This window comes from Trachurus trachurus, assembly GCF_905171665.1.
Source record: "Trachurus trachurus genome assembly, chromosome: 2".
Classification (NCBI taxonomy): domain Eukaryota; kingdom Metazoa; phylum Chordata; class Actinopteri; order Carangiformes; family Carangidae; genus Trachurus; species Trachurus trachurus.
Window position 1 is genome coordinate 8,622,189 of NC_139914.1, and position 21,423 is coordinate 8,643,611.

The 21,423-nt window shown below is 47.3% G+C and overlaps 1 protein-coding gene and 1 pseudogene across 2 annotated transcripts in view; one reads left to right on the plus strand and one right to left on the minus strand.

Annotated features, from left to right (window-relative positions):
• LOC310997544 overlaps positions 1 to 195 on the minus strand; it is a 12,706-nt pseudogene extending 12,511 nt beyond the window's left edge. Inside the window, exon 1 of the transcript in view lies at positions 187 to 195. The product of the transcript in view is annotated as an uncharacterized misc_RNA (transcript). The remainder of the gene's footprint in view (positions 1 to 186) is intronic.
• Positions 15 to 19,114, plus strand: LOC310999358 (uncharacterized protein). Its single transcript, XM_083989739.1, is given in 9 exon segments — positions 15 to 712; positions 5,105 to 5,242; positions 6,725 to 6,811; positions 7,264 to 7,333; positions 7,688 to 7,791; positions 8,343 to 14,363; positions 14,366 to 17,540; positions 18,720 to 18,853; positions 18,952 to 19,114. Coding segments are annotated over 8 exon segments (9,867 nt in total). The 5' UTR covers positions 15 to 535; the 3' UTR covers positions 18,815 to 18,853; positions 18,952 to 19,114.
• The last annotated feature ends 2,309 nt before the right edge of the window (positions 19,115 to 21,423 follow it).

The window sequence follows — 21,423 nt, forward strand, 5'->3', positions numbered from 1 at the left end:
CTATGGAAGTATAAAAGCTCAGATACCGAGCTTTAAAACGAGCCGTCAGGACTTATGTAACTTTGTGATGTCACAACAAAGCGCTCACCAATCTGTTGCTACGTAGATTGAGTTTTTCTTTACTTCTAAAACCACAAATGTATCGAGCACCGTAAAACACTTTGGATGTCAATGGCAGCAGCTGACTGTGCACATTATCTGAAGAATTGTGTGTAATTATGTAATATTTTAACAAGGATCTTCTTCTGACTGCAGCAGCTAAATAAAAAATCTATTCCATTGATTCTTGCAAAAACAGTCGCCTCCACCTGTTCCAGTGTAATGACAGAAAGATCATATACACAAAACGGTCCCTTAAGGCTAATTACAAAAGGCCAAGCCCTGTCTGAGCTTCGCCAAGCAGCCAAGAGAGTAATAATAAGGTTGTAAATATCAGCAGATCTCAGAAAACACATATTGAACAAGAGGATGCAGCTCAGTCTGGTTTGAATGCATCAATGAAAGGTATTTGCATCTTGAAATTAATGTTTTTTTTATGGTTGTGTGTGCAGCTGCAGGCAGCCCAGCTCGATCCAGGGCAGGACTTCCTGAGGAGAGGACCCCGAGCGGAGGAGAGGACCAGGAGGTCGAGTCGGTGTCGGTGAAAGAGCGGCTGGCCATGTATCAAGCTGCCGTGTCCAAGACAGAAAGCAGCAGCTCCTCCTCTGCAGCGGTAAGACAATCCCCCCCCCACACAGGATGCAACGAGAGACGGCAGAGAGGATGTACAGGGCAACCAGAGAGCGCGTGTACAGTGTTTTGATTAAATAGTTAAACTGACATTGTGTGATGGACGTGACGGGAGTTTACGACCACATTTCTGCCATTCAGATCCAGGGAGGGAATAAATCTGCTGCTGTTTCTGGGCTGTTAGAGGCTGAACGGAGGGGAGGAGGAGGAGGAGGAGGAGGAGGAGGAGGAGACGGGAGCTACAGCACACAGGGCTCTGGGACTATTTGTCAATGTGTCACTGGGGTCAGAGCAGGATGGGGAAATAAACCAAACCTCAAGAGTGTGAATGGGAGTCGGTATGAATCATCAGCAGTCATGTCACACAGGGAGCTGCTGCTTCAGCAGGATGTATCAATAATCTTCCCACACAGTGCATTTAGGAAATCATAAGCCTCATTTCACAGCAGTTGGATCAAGTTCAAAACATGGAACCTGCACTTACTCCGCTGCTAAACTGGAGCACAGTTTTTACTTCTTGAAATAACGTCAGAATCCTAATTTATAATTTTACTCCTCTACTAAATGCTACAAGCCAGAATTAGTGATTGACTGACTAGTTTTGTCAAGAGTGTCTCGATGGTTGTGAAAGTCTAATAATGCCACATGTAATAATGATCACAGGGTCTAGTTAATACATTTTGCAAACAGAGCAAGTAATAAATCTGTTTTAGACAGGCTTTTAGACATTATGCAGTAATTCACAATCAAGTGGAGCAAAACAGAATGGAAAAAATGTTGAAATTCACTGGAATAGAAATTATAAATAAGGGTTTTCTGTGACAAACTGTGTAAAAATTGTGGAAAGCAAGTCCACAAAGCAACACCATTTCTGAGTATTGCTGTATTATTAGTCATTACCAAGGACAGATGAAAAGCCTGAGTGGCTTTGAAGAGGCTGCCTCCACTTTATAAACCCAGTAATCCAGCTGTATGAGCAGTTAGTCAGCCAAGGCCATTACACAGTGTGTGTGAGCGCTCAGTTCTTAAAATAAAAGCAGTATACCAACTGAAAATGTCCGTTCAAGCACACAGATGTTACAGTTGAGTTTAAACAAACCAGTCAAACTGATGGGAGGGGAGTTGGGTCAGAAACAGCAGCTATTAGACCACAATCTGGAAGGATCTGCTGCTGGTTTAGCTCATATAGCCCCAGTGATAACATAAATGAATAATTTGTGCTTGTGTCTAAAATATATAGATGAAACAATCTGTTTTTCCCAAAGTGAACTTTTTTTGTAGCTTAGGTACAAAGCAATATCAGTGAGATTGGCCAGTAATAGGCAGCTCTGAAGTTGGAGGTCAGTCCTCAACCTTAAGAAGTTTCATAGTTTTCTTATATTGACTTGTCAAAACTCATTCAACCACTGATCAATTTTTATCAATCTGACAGGATTTAATGAAATTTCCTTTTATATAAACTCCCTCTTCCAGGCGCACACACACTTTAATTGTATAATACCTTGTTAGATTAAAAAAAGAAAAAATTGGTCTTGACTTGATGAATATCCGGCTAAATCAGGAAATGAAGCAGCGCCAGTTTTACTGTTATCAGCATTACAGAACTGACAAAAACAAGCAGGCAGATAAGGTACAGCTTAAAATAAAATACTGCTATGAATCAGGAGCAGGAAGAACATGACATTGACATTGCAACCCAATACCAGAGATGTTGTCCTCTTGATGATGGTGTGAAGTTCAGCTTTGACAATATTGAAAGATTTCCAACTTAATCTTCAAAAAACCTTCAGGTCGAAAAACAAATTCTCTTTCAATAATCAAAGTCAAGCATGTAATTGGACCAAACCAGGTGTTTACAGGTGGTGACCTGCCACCTCCTGGTGCCTTGGGACATGACAGGACAGGACAGGACAGGACAGGACAGGACAGGACAGGACAGGACAGGACAGGACAGGACAAGACACTCTGCATAAGACTGATATCATTAATGATGATGATAAATCAGTGGTGCGTAACCAAAAATATTATACGAGTCAGAAAGTAATTAAAAACATTCTGATAGATAATTAAAACAGTGAATTATTAAACATAATTAAATAGTAATAACTGCAGCATAACTTTATCCTGCTAATATTCAGTGAGTGCGTTATAGCTGTTAGCTGGTCACAGGTCTGCAGAGCAACAAGCCACTTGAGGCAAAGCTTTACTGCCGTACAGCAGCACAGAGGAGAGGTGTTAACATAACGCAGAGTGCTTTTCCAGCAACACAACAAAGCTCGGCCACAAGTGGCATGTTGCTTTTAATGAATGGCTGCGAGCACATAATCACCCTGAAAAGAACCCCCATTGGATGAACTCGACAAATCCTTTATATTAGTTTATTGATGGCTTAATAGCAGCGATTGAAAAGTGTGGGTCGTCCCAAACAGCAGCTCCACTCAATAACCTATGACTCACTTCGGTGACTGACAGTGGCGGCTACTGACAGCTGTGTGTGTGTGTGTGTGTGTGTGTGTGTGTGTGTGTGTGTGTGTGTGTGTGTGTGTGTGTGTGTGTGTGACAGTGTGTAGTGCTGGGGTCATTGGAGTCGTGTTTTTCCTCCACATTTTGCAGCTGTTGTCTACGTGTCCACACACGAGTGACAGTGTGTCATTCAGATGATGACTTCCCGCCCTGCATACACATATATATATATACTGTATTTAGCACTCTACTGCTACAACCATTATGTCCTCCACATTTTCATTCAAAAGGAAACAAAGGTAGTGATGTCACAAGGTATAGCTGGTGAAGAAAGCAGCAAACAAGTGTCATTCATTACACATTTCTATACCATAGTTGTGTATAGGCAGTAAAAGCACATGGCAACTTGTGTTTGCTCTATTAGCATTTAATCAAAACCACAACCTTTCTTCCTCCTCCAAAGAACACTGATATTTTAGGAACGTAATTTTTCTTAGTTAGATGGTTACCGGTAGATATGATGACCTCAGTCCTTAAAATCAATATTTTTGATCTATGAAGCTACATGGCTAAGCTAAGCTAAGCTAAGCTAAGCTAAGCAGTTAGCTCAGCATACAGTAACATAACCAATGAAATCTGGGGAAAACAATCCGCTTTATCCAATGTAACTACTCTACACTAAAATACATGATGTATGTAAAATCATTAGCTCCAGATGAGCTAGCTTCTCTCCATGTTTCCAGTCTGTATGCTAATCTAAAGCATTTTATGGCTTTATCTTTATTATAAATACTGCAATGATGAGAGGAAGAGTCAATCTTTGAACACATCGCAGTCTGTGCACTTGACGTGACGGTTCATCTCAAAATATAATTGACAAACCAAATTATCAGGATGGAATTCCCAGGATTAATTGGGTGCTTCTGTTCAAGAGAAGATATGATACAATGAGAAAATGTAAAGAAGCAGAAACAGAGCAGCAGACACACTCAGTGTCTGAACCCCCCTGCATACATAATGAAGTCGACATTATATGGCAGTAATTATAAATGATTTCATGTCATATCAATGGAGCTATTATACCCTGGAGGAGTAAAATATTGATAACACGGTGCCCTGTCAGAAAGTGTCACTGACCTAAACTCCTCTGCAATAACTTGCAAATTGCATTGCATCGCTAATTTGCATTTTTTTTTTAAACGCATAATCTCTCTCTCACACACACACACACACACACACACAGCAGCAGCAACCTTGGAGACTCCCATACAGTATACTGCACTTTCCCAGAAGCTATATATGCGGAGGCCTCCATATGAATATTTTATCAGGAAAGTAATTGATAATCTGAAAAGGAGATTATAGTATCATACAGTCAATATGGAGTCAATATGACCAGCGGAGGATTTTATGCATCGACTACAATGAGATGTAAACAGTCGTCTCCTACACTGCTCATCTCTGCAAAGAAGATTTTTTATTCTACAATCCTGGGGAATAAATTCCTCTGTAACTTGATAACAGTTATTGAAAAGTTTTTTGTCCCAACTATTGATGTCTATATATCAAGTATTTTTCTGTTCCCTACAGTACAAAACCTCACCTACCACTTTTACTGTAACACAAACCATCTAATCTCCATCGTTGATGTTTTTTTCATACCGTGTCTAAAGGAGAACGGACACTGCTGATGTTTCCAAAAGTAGGCTATTAGCATAATGCATTTCTACTCACTTTTATATTAGCATAAGTGAATATATAACACATTCGCAAACAATGAGAGTATTCGCAGTCACAGTCAAATCCAATCTCTCAAATCCCAAGTATAAGGCATATAGGCTGGCGGTGTGTCATCTATCATACATATACAGATTTCCAGATGTAATTTGTGTTATCTGCTTTCTGCCTATAGATGATGGATGAGTCGGAGGCGTGCTCGCTGCCTGGTGGCCTGGCCAGCGTGAAGAGACAGTTTGAGAACCAGGAGTTCACGTCTTCGTCCTCCCAGTCCAGCGTCACTCAGATTCATTACCAACAGAAATCCGTGCAGGTGAGAAACCAATCAAACATGCACTGTATGTTTCTATACTCCAGGGATGAGATTTTTCCACATATTCATCTCATGAAAAAGGGGGGGAAATCTTTGCATAAACACTGAGGAACACTTTCAGCAGCTAGTTAGCTGTCTGCTTTATCTTCCAGACAGGTGTTTCATACACAAATCACACGTTTCCTTTTCGTGCAGCAACTTTCTCATAAAGCCAAGACAAGAAGTCACTGGAGAATGTGTGTGATAATATCTTCACATATTGAGTATGCAGCTTTTGTTTAGAGGAAATGAACTGTATGGGTATAGATATATGGGTAAAGTATGACTGCACATTATCTAAATTGTGAAAAAAGGGGTAGATAACATAAGTTTGCTTCATTGAGGAATTACATTATTGTTATTTTTTTTAATTGTTTTATTTTCTTTTTTCAATGAATGAAACAAATATATATAAAAAATAAAATAAAACAGTGAAGAGATACCAAAGATGGCAGGTTAAAGGTTGTTTCCCGCTCCTGTTTACATTCTGCTGTTGCTCCTAATTGGAAAAAAAAACTGGGCGCCCCTCCTGAAATGATGTTGCAGGTCAAATCCAAGAGCACACCTTGAACTTTGCTCATCTGTCTGCCACCGTCACCCGGCGCATGGGGAAAATGCCAGAACACGTTAGCGGCGGCGGTGGTGGTGGGGATTGGTGTGGGTGTGTGTGGGGGGGGGTTGGATCTCAGTGAAGTAAGGTCAGTTCTGCCCCTCCACGCGTCCTCCCCATCTGCTCAGTCAGGCGTGAGGCAGAGCGGATTCATCGAGTGCACAAGGACCTCGCTGAATGCTAAATTTTACATAGTGATATTCGTGAGGAGGAAATGTCTGAGTCTGTTTGATCAAGTTATTGCTTCAGTGCTGCAACAGGAAAAAAACCACTTCCAGCTCCGGTTTCCTTCACAGGTGTAATATCCCGGCTGTGTTTTAAAACCGGCCGTACATCTGGAAAGATTGTATTATTCCAACATAAGTGCTTTCCCAAGTACAGTACAGCACCCTACCCACAGCCACCACCCTGCACACACACACACACCAGCACCATCACCATCCATGTATCTTTCATGTTAACAGCAGAGGATACAAGCTCAAAAATCACATTTCTCTTTCATCTCCTTCAAATTGCATGAAGCTCGCTGGAGGAAACGGTCGGTGCGGTTTCATAGACTTTTCGTAATCTTTTGCTGTTTTCTCTCCAACACCGAAATCCTCCTTCAGTGGAATTTAAACTCGCTAGTTCCCTCTGAAGCGGCGCAGTAATGGAAAAGCATTTGTAAGCAGTCACAGAGGGATTTTATTAAAGCTTTTTCATAATATAAAAACGACTCTTCTGCTGTTTTTCAGAGCTCAGAGTCACGAGGTGATAACATTTTAGTGTCTGTGTGTTCCTCTGTGTGTGTTTGTGGCCATCACGCTTCATTCCTGTCTCAATGTGTTTGGCAGGAAGTGTCGAGCTCCTCGCAGGTGACAGTGAGAAGCAGTGCCAGGGAGGTGGTACCCACGACAGCCATCTTCCACAGTCAACAAGAGGTACACACTCACCACCGTGTCATCACATCTTTGTCTCTTACCTCAGGACTTCAGCTGTATTTAAAGGGATAGTTCAACATTTTGGCAAATTGCCTCGAAAACTCGTACCGTTCTGTTATTATCTCATAGCGTGGTGAATGTGCAGGTCAAAACTTGTCCACCAGAGCATGTTGGATTGTGTATTTGATGAGTTTGATGAGAGAAACAAAGAAATCCCATTAGCCTCCGTAGCATAGCTCTGAGCAGCTCGCGGCTCTGCTCCGCCGTTCTAAAAAAAGCTTGCACCGACAATTAAAGGTAATGAATCTACTGCTATGACTATAGGGATTATGGAAATGGGCCAATTTGCAAAAATGTTCAACTATCCCTTTAATGTACATCATATAGAAAGTACACCACCTGCTGCTGAGGAGCTGCCAGTGTGCTAATCATTTGCCACCATCTTTTCACAGGTGGTCCATGATCAAAGAGCCCACCATAACAATGTGGCTGGCAGCTATGGGAACCATTACAATGAAGAAGGTTAGTATGCACACACGCCTTTTTATATTGTAATTTGCACGTTTTTATCACACCTCTGCTTGTGTCCTGTATATTAATGATTGTTCCTACTATGGGTGAATAAGGGATGAGCTATAAAAATGAGTTGGAGTGCAGATGATTTTCTATTCAGTGCATAGCAGCAAATCTAATCAGGGCAGAGTCAGGAAGGTAAAATATTGGAAAGTGGAAATTGGGCAATCACCGCTGCACGGTTTCAGAAAATGAAAACTACTCAGGTTTTTAATGAAATGATTTATTTCCCTTTCCAATCCCCCTGAGCTCCCTCACTGCGAATGACTTAATGAGGCAGCCTTCTTCTTGTGTCTAATTCAGTTATGCTCGTCGGAGGAGAGGACCTACCAAAGGTTTCCACTCAGGCTTTGAAGCAGCAGTATGAAAAAACGATTGAGGAAGCTGCGCCAGCCAAGGAAATTAAGGTAATGATGCTGTCTGTTTATCTAAATAGATGAGAGTTTGGTGTGTGTTTTTTTTCTATGAAATATCAGTATGAAGATGAGGCCACATCATGAAATCATCAAAAGGAAATTGCTCATGCCATGCATTGATGGAGAATAAATTGGAATGGATAAAAGACCTCATGTCATTACACAGTCTGAAATATTTTTTTCAGTGTTAAAAGGAATATCCAGTCTAAGTCTTGAACTCATATTACTGCCTGCAGTTGAAGTGATCTTCAATGAATATTTCAATCACGGCTGTAATTAGTAATGTACATAATAGAAAATGAAGCGTCAGTATTTGTGCTCGAACATCCAAATTAGGCTTGTTGTTCTGTTTTCTAGCTTTGGAAAATAAAATTGACTCATCTGCTGCACAACTTATAAAATTATCATTTCTAATGAAGAGTATTGTAAGTTTTTAAGCTGTCCTTTTTATCTTCATCTTCACATGAAAAAAAGTGTCTGAGATTTTTTTAACTAGTGCACAATTTTCTTCTTTTTCTAACAAAACAACTCACGAACCAAAGGTTGACGTGGATGTCAGCCAGTTTCAGTGGGTGCCAGTTAATCAGTCCTCCAAAGCGTCGGTAATGACGAGCTACGACTCTTCCTCCACTGTGAAGACCGCGGCTGCCTCGTCGATGACGTCCAGCTCCTCAGTGGGACACGAGGTAACAGACCACTTCCCTCCTCCTCCGCCTTCAAACCTGGTGCAGGTGTCACAGGACGTCCAGGAGAACACCAATCAGACTCAGGAGTCGGCATCCCAACATAAGCAAACTGTTAATAAGGAGCAATATATCAAACACAAGAGTATGGCTGAGCTAAAGCGCCTGTACAAGCACATTCATCCAGAGGTCCGCAAAAGCCTCGAAGCGGACTTCTTGAGTCAGCTCACAGAAGCGGAGAGGAAGGACCTGGAGAGCCAGGAAGTGATGGGCGATGTCCAACAGGCCTGCTACATCTTTGAAAACGATGGCAACGGCTCAAGTCGGTGCTCGAGCCCTGATGGGGAAGACGTGGAGTGGGATGAGATCCTAAAAGGCGAAGTTCAGTCCATGCGCTGGAGGTTCGAAAACAAGCCGCTAGACACGATCAAAGACGACACCCCAGACGAGAACGAGGTGAGTAATATTGCTCAGCAGGAAATCATCGCTGGTAAGGACGTCAGACACACAGCTTGGATGTTTGAGACTCAGCCCATGGATGCTCTCGGGACAGAGACTCTCACTTCAGCTGAGCAGTCACAGAAAGCCATAGATCTGGCGAGAGGAGACGTCCGAACTGCTACGTGGCTTTTTGAGACGCAGCCACTGGATTATTTGAATAAGATCTACCAAGAAGACGAGCAGGAGACAGAGGAGGTTGTTGTCACCAAAGACATCACCGGGGGAGACGTCAAAACCGCCAGGTATCTCTTTGAGACCCAACATCTGGATTCCCTCGGCAAAACAGAAACCATTGAGGAAAGCCACTTCCTGAACCTGAAGTCAGAGCTGGAGGAGATCAAAGGGGACGTGAAGACCACAACCAGAATGTTCGAGACCCAGCCCATGTGTGTCATCAGGGGGGATTCGGGGGAGATGCTGGAGATCACCACCATCCGCAGGGAGGAGACTGTGGAGAAAGGAGACGTGAAGACATCACGGTGGATGTTTGAAACCCAGCCGCTGGACATGATCAGCAAAGACCCTTCTCAGGTGAAACTGATCTGTGGTATTTCGATGGAGGACAACGCTCAAGGTGGCGTGAACAAAGGCAGGTGGCTTTTTGAGACAAAGACCCTGGACACTATTAACGACGAGGAATGGGAGACCTCCAGGAAACAAAGGGAGGAAATCATCGGAGCTGATGTGAGGAAACACTGTTGGACTTTTGAGACGCAGCCCATGGATACTCTGAAAGACGACGTCAACGCTCGACCTTTACCCTCGGAGGAGATCGTCGGAGGTGACGTCCAATCGGCGAAACATCTGTTCGAGACGGTTCCCATGGAGAATCTCAAAGAACTGCTGGAAGTGGGGAAACTTCAGAAGATGGTTGCATCGGAAGAAGAGAAGGGCGACGTGAGGCATCAGAAGTGGGTGTTTGAAAGCCAACCTCTGGAGAACATCAGGGAGGAGAAAAAGGAGTTTACAAGGACTGTGAACATTGAAGATCTTGACAAAGGAGACGTGAGCAACTATAAGGAACGGTTTGAAAGCATGGATCTGAGTAAATGCGAAGGCACGCAGAAAATCCAAGTTGAAGGCGTCACAAGTGGGTCGGTCCAATCCAACAGAGTTCTTTTTGAATCCACGCCTATGTACGCCGTGCAGGACAGCTCTGGACACTACCACGAGGTGAAGACCGTGAGGCGAGAGGAGATCGTGAAGGGAGACGTGCGCAGCTGTAGGTGGATGTTTGAAACGCGTCCTATCGATGAGTTCGACGACAGCATCAATAAGTTCCAGCTCATCAAAGGTATATCCAAACAGGAGATCGAATCGGGCGATGTCAAAACTGCTAAGTGGTTGTTTGAAACTCAGTCGCTCGATGCCATTAAATCTTTCAGCAACTGCGAAGACGAAGAGCGTAAAACCGAGGAGGGCGTTGAAATACAAAGAGGCGACGTGAAGACTTGCAAGTGGTTATTCGAGACTCAGCCGATGGACGTTCTGTATGAAAAGGGGGAAAAGAGCGAGACTGACGTGGAGGAAGTGCAGAAAGGCGACGTCAAGACGTGCACCTGGCTCTTTGAGACCCAGACGCTCGACAACATACGCGATCACACCGAGTCCGAGTCCGAGTCCGAGACCATTCTGAAAACCTGCACCGTCAACCAAGAAGACATCCAGGGAAAAGACGTGCGCCTGGCTCGCTTCCTCTTTGAAACGGAGAACCTGGAGAACATCACCGGAGAAGACAACAGCTCCTTCAGGAGGGTTACGGAAATAGACGTCCAGTCGGGCGACGTCTCCAGGATGAAGTACATCTTTGAGAACCGCTCCTCGGACATCATGACCTCCACCTCCGAGGAGATGATGCACAGGCTGAAGACGCAGCAGGCCGAGGACATCCAGAAGGGAAACGTGGGCAACTGCACCTGGATGTTCGAGAACCAGCCCATCGATGCCATCCGCGAAGACGTGACAGAGGGGAGGGAAACCCGCACCGTGACTGATGTTCAAGGCGGCGACGTCGGTCAAGGCCGATTCATTTTTGAGACGTTCTCCCTGGATAAAATTAAAGAGGAGTCCTCTGAGACTGATATTTCTCAACTCACCAGTATCTTTCGAGATGAAACGGAAAGAGGGGATGTGAAAAATTACACCATGATGTTTGAAAGTCAGCCGCTGTACGCCATTTGCGACAAGGAGGGCCATTATCATGAAGTCACCACAGTCACAAAGGAGGAAGTCATGAGGGGCGACGTGGTGGGGGCCCGGTGGCTGTTTGAAACAAAGCCGCTGGATTCAATTAGAGATTCAGAGGAGGTCTACGTTATTAAGGCTGTGACTGAGGAAGGCATCAACAAAGGAGACGTGAGCTCTGCCAGATGGAGGTTTGAAACGCAACCTTTGGATGAAATTACAGAGGAAATAAAAGTCAGATCAAAAACAGTGGCTGATATCCAAGGCGGTGACGTGCAGACAAACAAGCAGCGTTTTGAAACCGATGAGACGTCTCAAAAGTATATCAGGACCGTGAGTGTGAGCGAAATCCAGAAAGGCGACGTCAGATCTGCCACATGGATGTTTGAAACCCGCACCATTGATGAGATCCACGGCGAAGGCGCAGAGTACGATGGCATGGAGAGAGTGACAAAGGAGGAAGTAATGAAAGGGGACGTCACACAGTCTGTCTGGCTCTTTGAGAAGCAGCCTCTCGACAGTATCAAAGACGCTGATGGCACTGAGCTTGTTGTGACAAAGGAGGAAATCCCACAGGCTGATGTGAAGTCAACAACATGGCTATTTGAAAGCACTCCGTTCCACGAGTTCAACGAGAGCAGCACGGAGAAGACGGAAATATTAGGTAAAAGCATCAAAGACACACTTCAAGAGCTGTACTGTCAGAAAATGGTGGACTCGCAGGGTATTCTCATCCAGACCGACGAGATCGGCGACGTCCGCATGGCCAAGTACAAACTCATGAACCAGGACGCGCCACAGATTCAGAAAGAGGAGATAATCAGAGGGGATCTGAGCAACATCATGGTGAACCTCCTGAACCGCAGAGAGGCCACGGAGAGGGGGATAACCATCGACCATGAGGAGCGGGGCAACATCAACACCACGGTGAAGCAGCTGTTCAACCAGGAAAGGGGAGTCAACGTTGAAAAAGAGGAAATTATCCGCGGTGACATTCAGGAGGCTATTAACAACCTGCTAAAGGACGAGGGCTCCTCCAATCGCGGCATTCTGATTCAAGAGGATGAGAAAGGAGACGTGAGGCTGACGATCTACTCCCTCCTCAACAAAGGTGAGAGGAGGAGTACGGAGAAAGAAGATATCATTCAAGGGAACGTCAGCAAGACTCTTCATCGTCTTCTCTCCAACTCGGGTGGAGAAGACGCTAGAAGGATAAAGGTTAGCGACACAGAGAGGGGCAACGTCAGCTTTTACTCCACCTGCATCGAGTCCGGAGCTTTGGATTACCTGAAGCAGCTGCAGAGTGAATCGGATGAAGTCGAGGAGGAAAAGGTGGAGAAGGAGCGAATCATCGGAGGCGACATCGAAGAGACCAAGATACTGCTGAGGAAGAAGCAGCAGCAGGTCGGCCGCACCGTGGCGGAGGAGGATATCGTTCCCGGTGACGTGCACAGCAATGTTAAAGTCTTCATGATGGAGCCAGCTGTCACGTTTAGAAACATGGAGAAAGAGGATATCGTTAAAGGTGACCTCAGCGCAGCCATGGACTCACTGACCCAGGCTATCAATCAGAAAGTGGTATTAGAAAAAGAGGAGGTGGTGAAGGGAGACTTATCCACTACGTTGAAGTCTCTAGAGGAGGCCCAGCGTCAAGCCAAAGAAATGGAAAAGCCGGAAATCGTCAGGGGAGACATCAGAGGCGCTCTGGAGTCGCTGGAGAAATCTGCGACGACTAAAACAGAAGTGACTGTTGAAGATTTAGTGCCAGGTGACATCAAAGGCACCCTGAGGTCCCTGGAGGAGGCGACGCAAACTGTGAAAGGAGTGGAGAAAGAGGAGATCGTCAAGGGAGACATCCACACCGCCATGCAGAGTTTACACGAGGCGTCGTCAGAGAAAAAGGTCTTCCAGCATCAGGTGAGCGAACAGGGCGACGTCAGAGCCACGATGCAGCTCTTCCTGGAGACGAACACGTCTCCCAGGATGCAGCGCAGGGGCAGCATCGAGGGGGACGTGAGGACGTCCATCAAGTGTCTCTACGAGGGACAGGAGGCGACGCAATTAGAAAAGGAGGAAGTCGTCAGAGGGGACGTTCAGGGGGCCATCAAGTGTCTCATGGAGAGAAAGCAGTACTCCAAACCCAAACGTATGTATCCGCAGAAAAAAGCAAAAGCGCCCACGAAAAACCCATTAAGTGTAAAGCAAAAGGAGCATGATTGCATAGATGAAGCTAAGAGTGAGAGTGTGGCAGTCAATCCAGCCCCCGCTGTGAAAAACCTCTCCCAGAGCAGTGAATCACAGAAGCACACACAGAGGCACATGGAGAGCAAATCAGTGAAAACACAGGTAATAACCCAGGAGGGCCGCTCTGTTACTGAAGCCAAGGCAGACAATCCCACAGGGGCCTCGCAGCAGAAGAGTACGAAGGAGCAGAAGGAGAAAGCCCCGCCGCCGCAGAAAATACAAGCTCCTAAGCCTATTATGATAAAGAATAAACAGACGACTCATAATGAACAAACAGAGGCGAAAGCGGCTGATGTGAGTGTGATGAAAGACGTGCAAAAGACGAGCGTGTCAAACAAGCAAACGTGCGAGACAAAGACGATCAAACAGGTGCAGACGACGGTGACGGAGAAAAGTGTCACACAGCGGCAGAACGTGACGGTGTCGGAGCAGGCGACGGCGACGGCGACAACGTCTCAGAGGCAGATTGAGAATAAGGCCGTGATGCAAAAGCACAGCGTCAAGAACATGAAGAGCGATCACCGTAACCTTGATATGAAAGGGAAAGGGATGATCAAAAAGGCAAAGCCGGAGATCCACTTCCCCCCTCCGCCCGCGTCGCCGCCCCCGCCCTCGGAGTCGGAGCTCTCCCTCCCTCCGCCGCCGTCGCCGGAGATGGAGAACCCGGTGTTCGGCGACCTCCCGCCTCCGCCTCCACCTCCTCCTCCTCCTCCTCCGTCCGAAGCTGAATTCTTCCCTCCTCCTCCTCCTCCACCTCCCTCTATGAGCGGCCAGGATTTCCTCCCTCCGCCTCCCTCCCTGCAGGAGCTTAACGCCATGCCTCAGCCTCCTCCTCCTCCTGCAAAGCCGGCAAAACCCGTCGGCAAACCTTTATTCAAAGTGCCGAAACCGCCGGAAATACAGAAGCCGGCCGTGCAGGTGAAGCCTAAATGGCAGAAAAAGCAACCGACCCTCCTCCACCTCCTCCTCCTCCTCCTCCTCAGCCTCAGCTCCCTCCTCCTCCTCGCCCAGAAACAACACACACAGCTCATAAAGAAGAAGCTAAAGTTCAACAAGTGAGGAAGGAGACGATCCAACACATTGAAACGAGCAAACAGATCCAGTCTGAATCCGCAGCAGTGACGACGACGACAACAAAAATACCAAACACCCCGCTGGTGAAACCGGTGCAAAAAGAACCCAAAAAGTTTGTCCCACCCCTCAAACTGCCCCCACCTCCAGACCCCGCCCCATCCCCGACCCCTAGGCCGTACGCCCGCAAGTTTAAAACCCCTCTCATGATGGCGGAGGAGAGGTACCGCCTGCAGAGGATGGAGAAGGAGGAAACAGACAGGAGCTGCGTCACAACTCCCACTTCTCCGCCAGCGAGCGATGAGGTTTCTGACAAAGACAATCTGTCAACAGAAGTGACGAAAGCAAAGACGGAAGAGGTTAAGACCGTTCCCAGAGAAGAAGGAGAAGCGTTGCCTCAGCAGCACTCCCCTGCAAAGAAAGCCGCTTCCCAGATCCCTTTGAGCAAGCCTTTGATCCCAGTGGTAAATAAGAAATCAGCCACTGGATCTTCAAACGTGTCTATGGAGAAGAAGCACTCCTCAGAAAAAGAAATACTCGCCTCCACCTCAACTTCAACCGACGCTGTTAAAAAGAGTGAAAGCGCGCCCAGACATCAGAGCGCCTCTGTCTCTCAGTCCAGCCACGAGGCCTCAAATATCCAAGTCCAGTCATGCTCCAATGTGGTCACCTCCTCCTCCGTCGTGGAGCAGAAGCAGTTTATTAAGAAATCCAGCGCCAGGTCTATCACTGCCACACAGAGCGCCGTCCAGGAAAATGTAAATCTTCAAAGCCAGGCTGCGGTCACATTGAAAGCTGAGGATGTAAAGAATATTAATGCGGCTCTGACACAGGAGGGGAAAATGAGTCCTTCTCATCCCACTAAAATTCCAAAGGTAGCTCCGAGTTTCAAGGTGAAAACCTTTAAGATGCCGACGGAGAAGAGAGAGGAGAGGTGTGACAGCCTGGGACAAAAGGAAGTAATGAAAAGCGAAATGCATTCACAGCAAGAGAAAAGTAAAGTGACACAGACGAGTGAAACAAATGTGAGTCAGGAAACCGTCCAGCTGACGAGAAGCGAGATGAAAACGGAAATGAAAGTGAAGGAGAAGAAGAGCCAGGCGACCCCGCCCGCGAAGGAGGCCGAGGTTCAGGCGAAAAAGGGAAAGCAGATGGAGGTGAAGCTGTCGCCATCGGTTTCGCTCCTAGTGCCGAAGGTGACGAAGATAACATCTGCAGCGGCTCATCAAGGGCAAGGCCACGTTTCCGTCTCCCACACTCAGCAGAGCGTGAAGACGCAGCAGATCCAGAGGCACGAGGAGAAGAAGGAGGAGGTGGTGGTGGTGACACAGCAGAGCCTTCAGAGGGGAGAGGCCGCTCACGTGCAGATAAAGCAGCAGGAAGCAAACAAAATGCAGATAAAGGTGGGGAAGACAAAAGGTACGGCTCAGAGAGATGAGGCTCATTCGGAGGAACTCACAGAAATAGAGAGACGTAATGTGATGCAGAGGCTGGTGGCTCAAATAAAAGAGCTGGAGGGCACGCCGAGCAAAATAGACTCCAACGCTGTCAGGATGATTATAAGCGAGCTCCCTGAGTGGGTGACTGGCTCGGATGAGAGGAAAAATCTCAGCGAAATAGCGAAACAGCAAAGCAAGAAAAAGCTGAAAGAGATGATGGCCTATGTGAAAAACAACGTTCAAACAAAGCTCACAGTTCTGGAGGAGAAGCTGACGGCCACGGAGAAGCAGGGAGAGGAGGAGGAGAGAGAAGAAATAAAAGCTCCTCCGCCGGCGGTGCTTCCAAAACCAGACAAGAGAGTCGTCGCCGTCGGCATCGGTGGAGCCACGACCAAGACCTTCGGTTTCTCCAAAACGGAGAAGAAGAAGGTGGTGGTGGAGGAGAGGAGGAGCGAGGTGTCGGAGCGCAGCGTGTCCTCTCCGTTGGCCAGCATCCGCACGCCGTCCCCCACCTTCATCAGCATCGAATCCAGGAGGGTGGACTCTCCGCTCGGGGTGACGCCGTCCCCGCCGCCGTACAAAGCGGTCGGGACGCCGCCGCCTCCCCCTCGCAAGACGTACACGCCCACGTCCGCCCTCAGCCGGGCCACGCCCTCCCCCACCACGAGCCGCTCCGAGAAGCTGATGAGGCTGAGGGACACCACCGGCTCCAAGCTGTCCCACTGCGTCACCCCCACTCCGCCTCCCGCGCCGGCGCCCGAGAGCGACAGAGAGCAGCCGTCCCCGTCGTTCGGCGACCGGCAGACTCCCGTGGAGACGCAGGAGCAGGGGGCGGTGGAGACGGGCGACTCCATGATGACAGTGAAGGATAAGAAGTCGTTCTTCGAGGAGGCGCAGAGGGCCGAGGTGAACCGGACCTACCTGAGGAAGGATCCCATCGATATCCCCGAGCGTCTCGGAGAGGACGCCGAGGAATCGCCCGACGGCTTGAGCGTGGATCTGCTGAAGGAGGATCTCCCGCGGGTCGACCTGTCCAAGCTTGTGAACAGATTTGAATCCCCGAAACCGAAAGTGTACGCCCGGAAAGACCCCATCCTCATCTCGGAGAGGCTGGGGAGCGACACGGAGGACGCAGAAGCCGACCCGCCGACCCCGAGGTCGGAGGAAGTGCCGATCCTCAACGTTAAAGCCATAAAGGACGTGTTCGAGACGGGAGAGCTGGGCTCGCAGGCCGCCCGCGAGCTGAGGGAGCAGATAGAACGACGGGAACCCGACTCGGTTTATTCGGAGCCGCCGGCCGGTCACTCCGAGACGACGTCCGTCACCGAGCAGTTCTGCACCGTCGACGACTTCGGGAACATCACCAGCGAGACGAGGAGCGAGGTGCACTCCTCCGGGAGCTCCGGGACCCGCGGCAACCCTCCGTCCTACGCCGACGTGGTGCGGGGGAGCGTCCCCACGGTGGACGTGCCCCCCGACGCCACCACCGAGGAGCTGCTCCGGAGCTTCCAGCAGTCGTGGGCGGAGAGCCAGGGAGTTTTCCAGAACCTGGGCTTCAGCGTCACGGAGCAGAGGAGCTCGCAGATCGTAACGCACCAGCAGGAGACTGTCGTGACGGGTAAACCGCGGCGTGCAGCATGAGGACACTAAACCCAGCGTGACGGTGTGTTTAACATGCGTTGTGTGTGGAATTTGAAAGCATCGTCTGCATTGTGTGGAAAGAGAAACATTAACAGGAGTTTGACGCTGTTATTCATGTCCCTTGAGTTCCTTTGAAGTGTTTTTTTTATTTTATTTTTTTAATTTGACACGTCTCCCCTGAAGCTCAGAGCAGCTTGCAGCTTAAAAACTGGCAGTTAGCCACCTTTTAATATTCACAGGTTATGTTTTGTCCTGTTTATTCATGCCTCTGATGTGTGGAGCCGGCGATGATGCTAACATATTGAACTAATATTTCTTTCTGCCTGAGCGTGAGATGTTGTTTTCACTGTGAAAACAACCCTCATTTTTATTTTTCAGTCGAAAATAAGGTTTCACCTTTTTTTTTTTTTTTTTTTTTTTCCATGTCCGTGATGTGAATTTTGAAAATAAACTTTTCTTTTTGTAATAGCGAAATAATTACAGTGGGGTCACAGAATGGGAATGTGGACCGTTTTGTAATTCTCTCTACAGCTGTGGCTGTAATTATGAAAAGACCTCTCAGAACTGGAGTAGTCAACTAATTGCATTTCTAATACTAATACTAATTATAATATAGTTTGTTTTTCTACAGTGCACATCCAGAAGGAGCCACACTAATACAGTGGATAACAACTGTCTAATGGTGTTTGCTCTCATCCCGTCATACAGTTTAATTTAGTTTGTGCTCTCTCTTTAAACATTGTGAGTCTTCTGGTAATATTTAACTTTACAGGGAAGTTTTTTTTATAGCAGTAATGATAGTTAGAATAGGAACTGTAACTTTAAACACAAATAGTTCATATGACAGCAGTCATTTTAATCAATTTGCACACAAAAAAATGCACCTTTGCTGCTGTACATCGACTTTAAGGGGCTAAAAGAAATCTTACTGAAATAGAAATAGTGAGACTGTGCTGCAGGAAATTGCTGCTCCAGCTCAGCTTAACCTGTATGTAATTGTACTATATATCAAAGCCAAATCAGCTCCTCGTACCCACAACTTTAATGCTGATTTATTAGCAATTAAATGTAATGAATGTAGTGCATGTAGCATGTAGAAATAAAAGGGACATCACAGATGTGAAATTAACTTTTTCCTTCTTGTTCTTTCTTGCAGAAAACTCGAATTCCAGAGTCCGAACTGTGCAGGGTGTGTCGGAAGAGGGTGTATCCCATGGAGTCACTGATCGCAGACAAACAAAACTTCCATAAAAGCTGCTTTCGCTGTGAACACTGCAGAGGCAAACTAAGGTGAAGCTGCTTCACACGGCACAGAGACGTGTCGCTCCCTCACCTCGCATCATTATTAACCAAAGTCTGTTTTCCTCCCTCTTCCTCTTTCTCTCCAGCCTCGGCAACTACGCCTCTCTCCATGGACGAATGTACTGCAAACCACACTACAAGCAACTGTTCAAGTCCAAAGGGAATTATGATGAGGGATTTGGGCAGAAGCCACACAAAGAACAATGGACTAATAAGAACCAGCAGAACTCGGCTGAACCAAAAGTCAAATCACCATCGCCTAAAAAGAAAGTCATAGAGTACAGATGTTCCACTGCTCAGGATAACGACGCGAGTAAGTCAGTGGATGAGAACAAAAAGGCCACAGCGAAGATTTCTGTGGTGTGGCCTCCGCAGAGCGATTCTCCGAAGAAAGCCTTCACCATCGAGGAGGAGTTGAAGTTGGTAAAGCCGTCGTGGCCCCCGAAGGAGGGCTCAGCTCTGGAAAATGACCCCCGGAACGAGCCTCTGTTTAAAGAGACTGATCTACCTGCAGCTGAAGTGCAAAATGGAGCCCAGGAAAATGACTGTATGAGAAAGTGTGAAGAAACTCCAGCAGAGCCGCAGAGTCCAGCCCCCCCCGTAGCCGTCGCCGAGGAACCAGCCTGTGTTATTCACACTCAAGAAACTAAAGAGTCAAACAGTAGCTCTGAGGCTCAGGCACAAGTGGGCTCCCAAATGGACTCTGAAGTGCACCCTGGAGTGGAAAAGAAGGAACAAAGTGATGGGAACGGCCGTGGAGCTGTGGAAAGTCTTAAAGAGCAAGAGAAGGATGAGGGAGAAAGTAAAGAAAAAGGTGTGGAGGACGTGAGAGTGAACGGACATGACGGACAGACAGAGAGCGCAGCAGGTGAGAGGGAAAGCCAGTTGGAGAGAGACGCGGCGATGGCAGCAAAGGTCACGCTGATAGATGAGGCGACGGCGGCGAAGCAGGGGCTGAATGCAAACTCCAATAACAACAATAACAGAGAGCAGACACAGCTTGACCGTGAAATCCTGCTTCAAGGGCTTAATGAGGACGAAGACGAGGAGGAGGAGGAGAGGAATCAGTCACCGTTTCCGACAGATACGAGCACAGGAGCCGGTTCCTTTCAGGCCGACGGCTGTGAAGAGCCAACAACATGGATGCCAAGTGACGTGTTGCGCTTGGCACAGAGGGACGACGCTTTCGTGCCAGCGGGTGCCAAACGCGCTGAAGCCACAGACTGCTATACAGACGCTCATTTCCACACGGAGGAAGCCGAGGCAGCGTGCGCTTTCAAAGACGACGAGGACGACGGCCATGCGCAGCCTAAAATCGGCACGTCCAGCTTCCTGGAGGACATTTTCGCCGGCCTGAGCACGAGCACCTCCAGCCTGCTGTCTGATCTCAAATCCGACATCTTCAGCGGGGAGAAGTCGGCGCTGGACGACCTCTTGGATTTTGGGATGGAGACGGGAGACGCGAAAGCAAAAGACGAGGGCGCCGACAGCTTTGTCACAAGAAAGGACGGCGCCGCTGCTCTGTGGGAAGATGAAGGCGATGAAGGCCTGACGGCGGAGGAGCAGATCAAGAGGAACAGATACTACGACGATGATGATGACGACGAGTGACAGACAGAACCCCCCACCCCCACCCCCCTACCCCACCAAAACCAAGCAGCATTGATCACTTTGAATTTCACATCCATGTCCATGGAGAGATGAACTGCTCTGACTTTATTTAGCGTTTTTTGTACTGAGTTTTAAACCCATACTCTGGCTCTGTTATCCAACACGTAGCTTAGCTTGATGCTGATTGGATGCACCTGGTGTGCAGAGAAGTGGAAACTGTCCTTGTACGTTACTTGGTATTCATATCTATATTTTTGCTGACTGATCTAAACAGGGCTTTATTTTCAAATTTTTTTGCAATATGTGCATTAACCCAGAGGCTGTACTTTCTTTGAGCGACCGGCTGTCGGCTTTCTTTTGTGTCTGAATAAAGAGGCTTTTTTTCTTTTCTTTTTTTTTCCATTTCTATCAAGGTTGAAATAAAGCTTTATGAACTCAACAGCATATGACTTTTTAATCAGCGAGTGCACAGAGGAGCTGGACTGAGCTGTATCCCCCCTTTGTGAGGCGGGCCGGGCTTGATGTATAGCCTACCTAGATAACACAGTCCGGCTCAGATCTCTTTGGCGAAAGGCGTTAGGCTATTGATTTGCACTGATTGAGCAGGCCTGTTGTAGAAGTTACAGATTTTCCATTAGGTGGCTTTTGTCACCTCTTGACAGATTTCTTCCCCAGCGCCTCGGTTACAGCTCGGGCACGCGGGGGTAATTGCCTGAAAAGAGGATATACTGCAATGTTAATTACCCCAGCTAAAAAAAACTGTACCTCAGTGTCAAAAAAAAAAAGTGATGGTTGTACAAAATTCACTCTGGGGTCATGCTACGTTGTGGTGACAGTTCCCTTAAGCTGGGGAAACTCTGTTGCTGGTTCAATAATTCAGCATCCTCTCTTGAAATGCTGTTTGGCATCTTTTTTAATTGGGTAATTTTTTTTTCCTGTAGCATTTT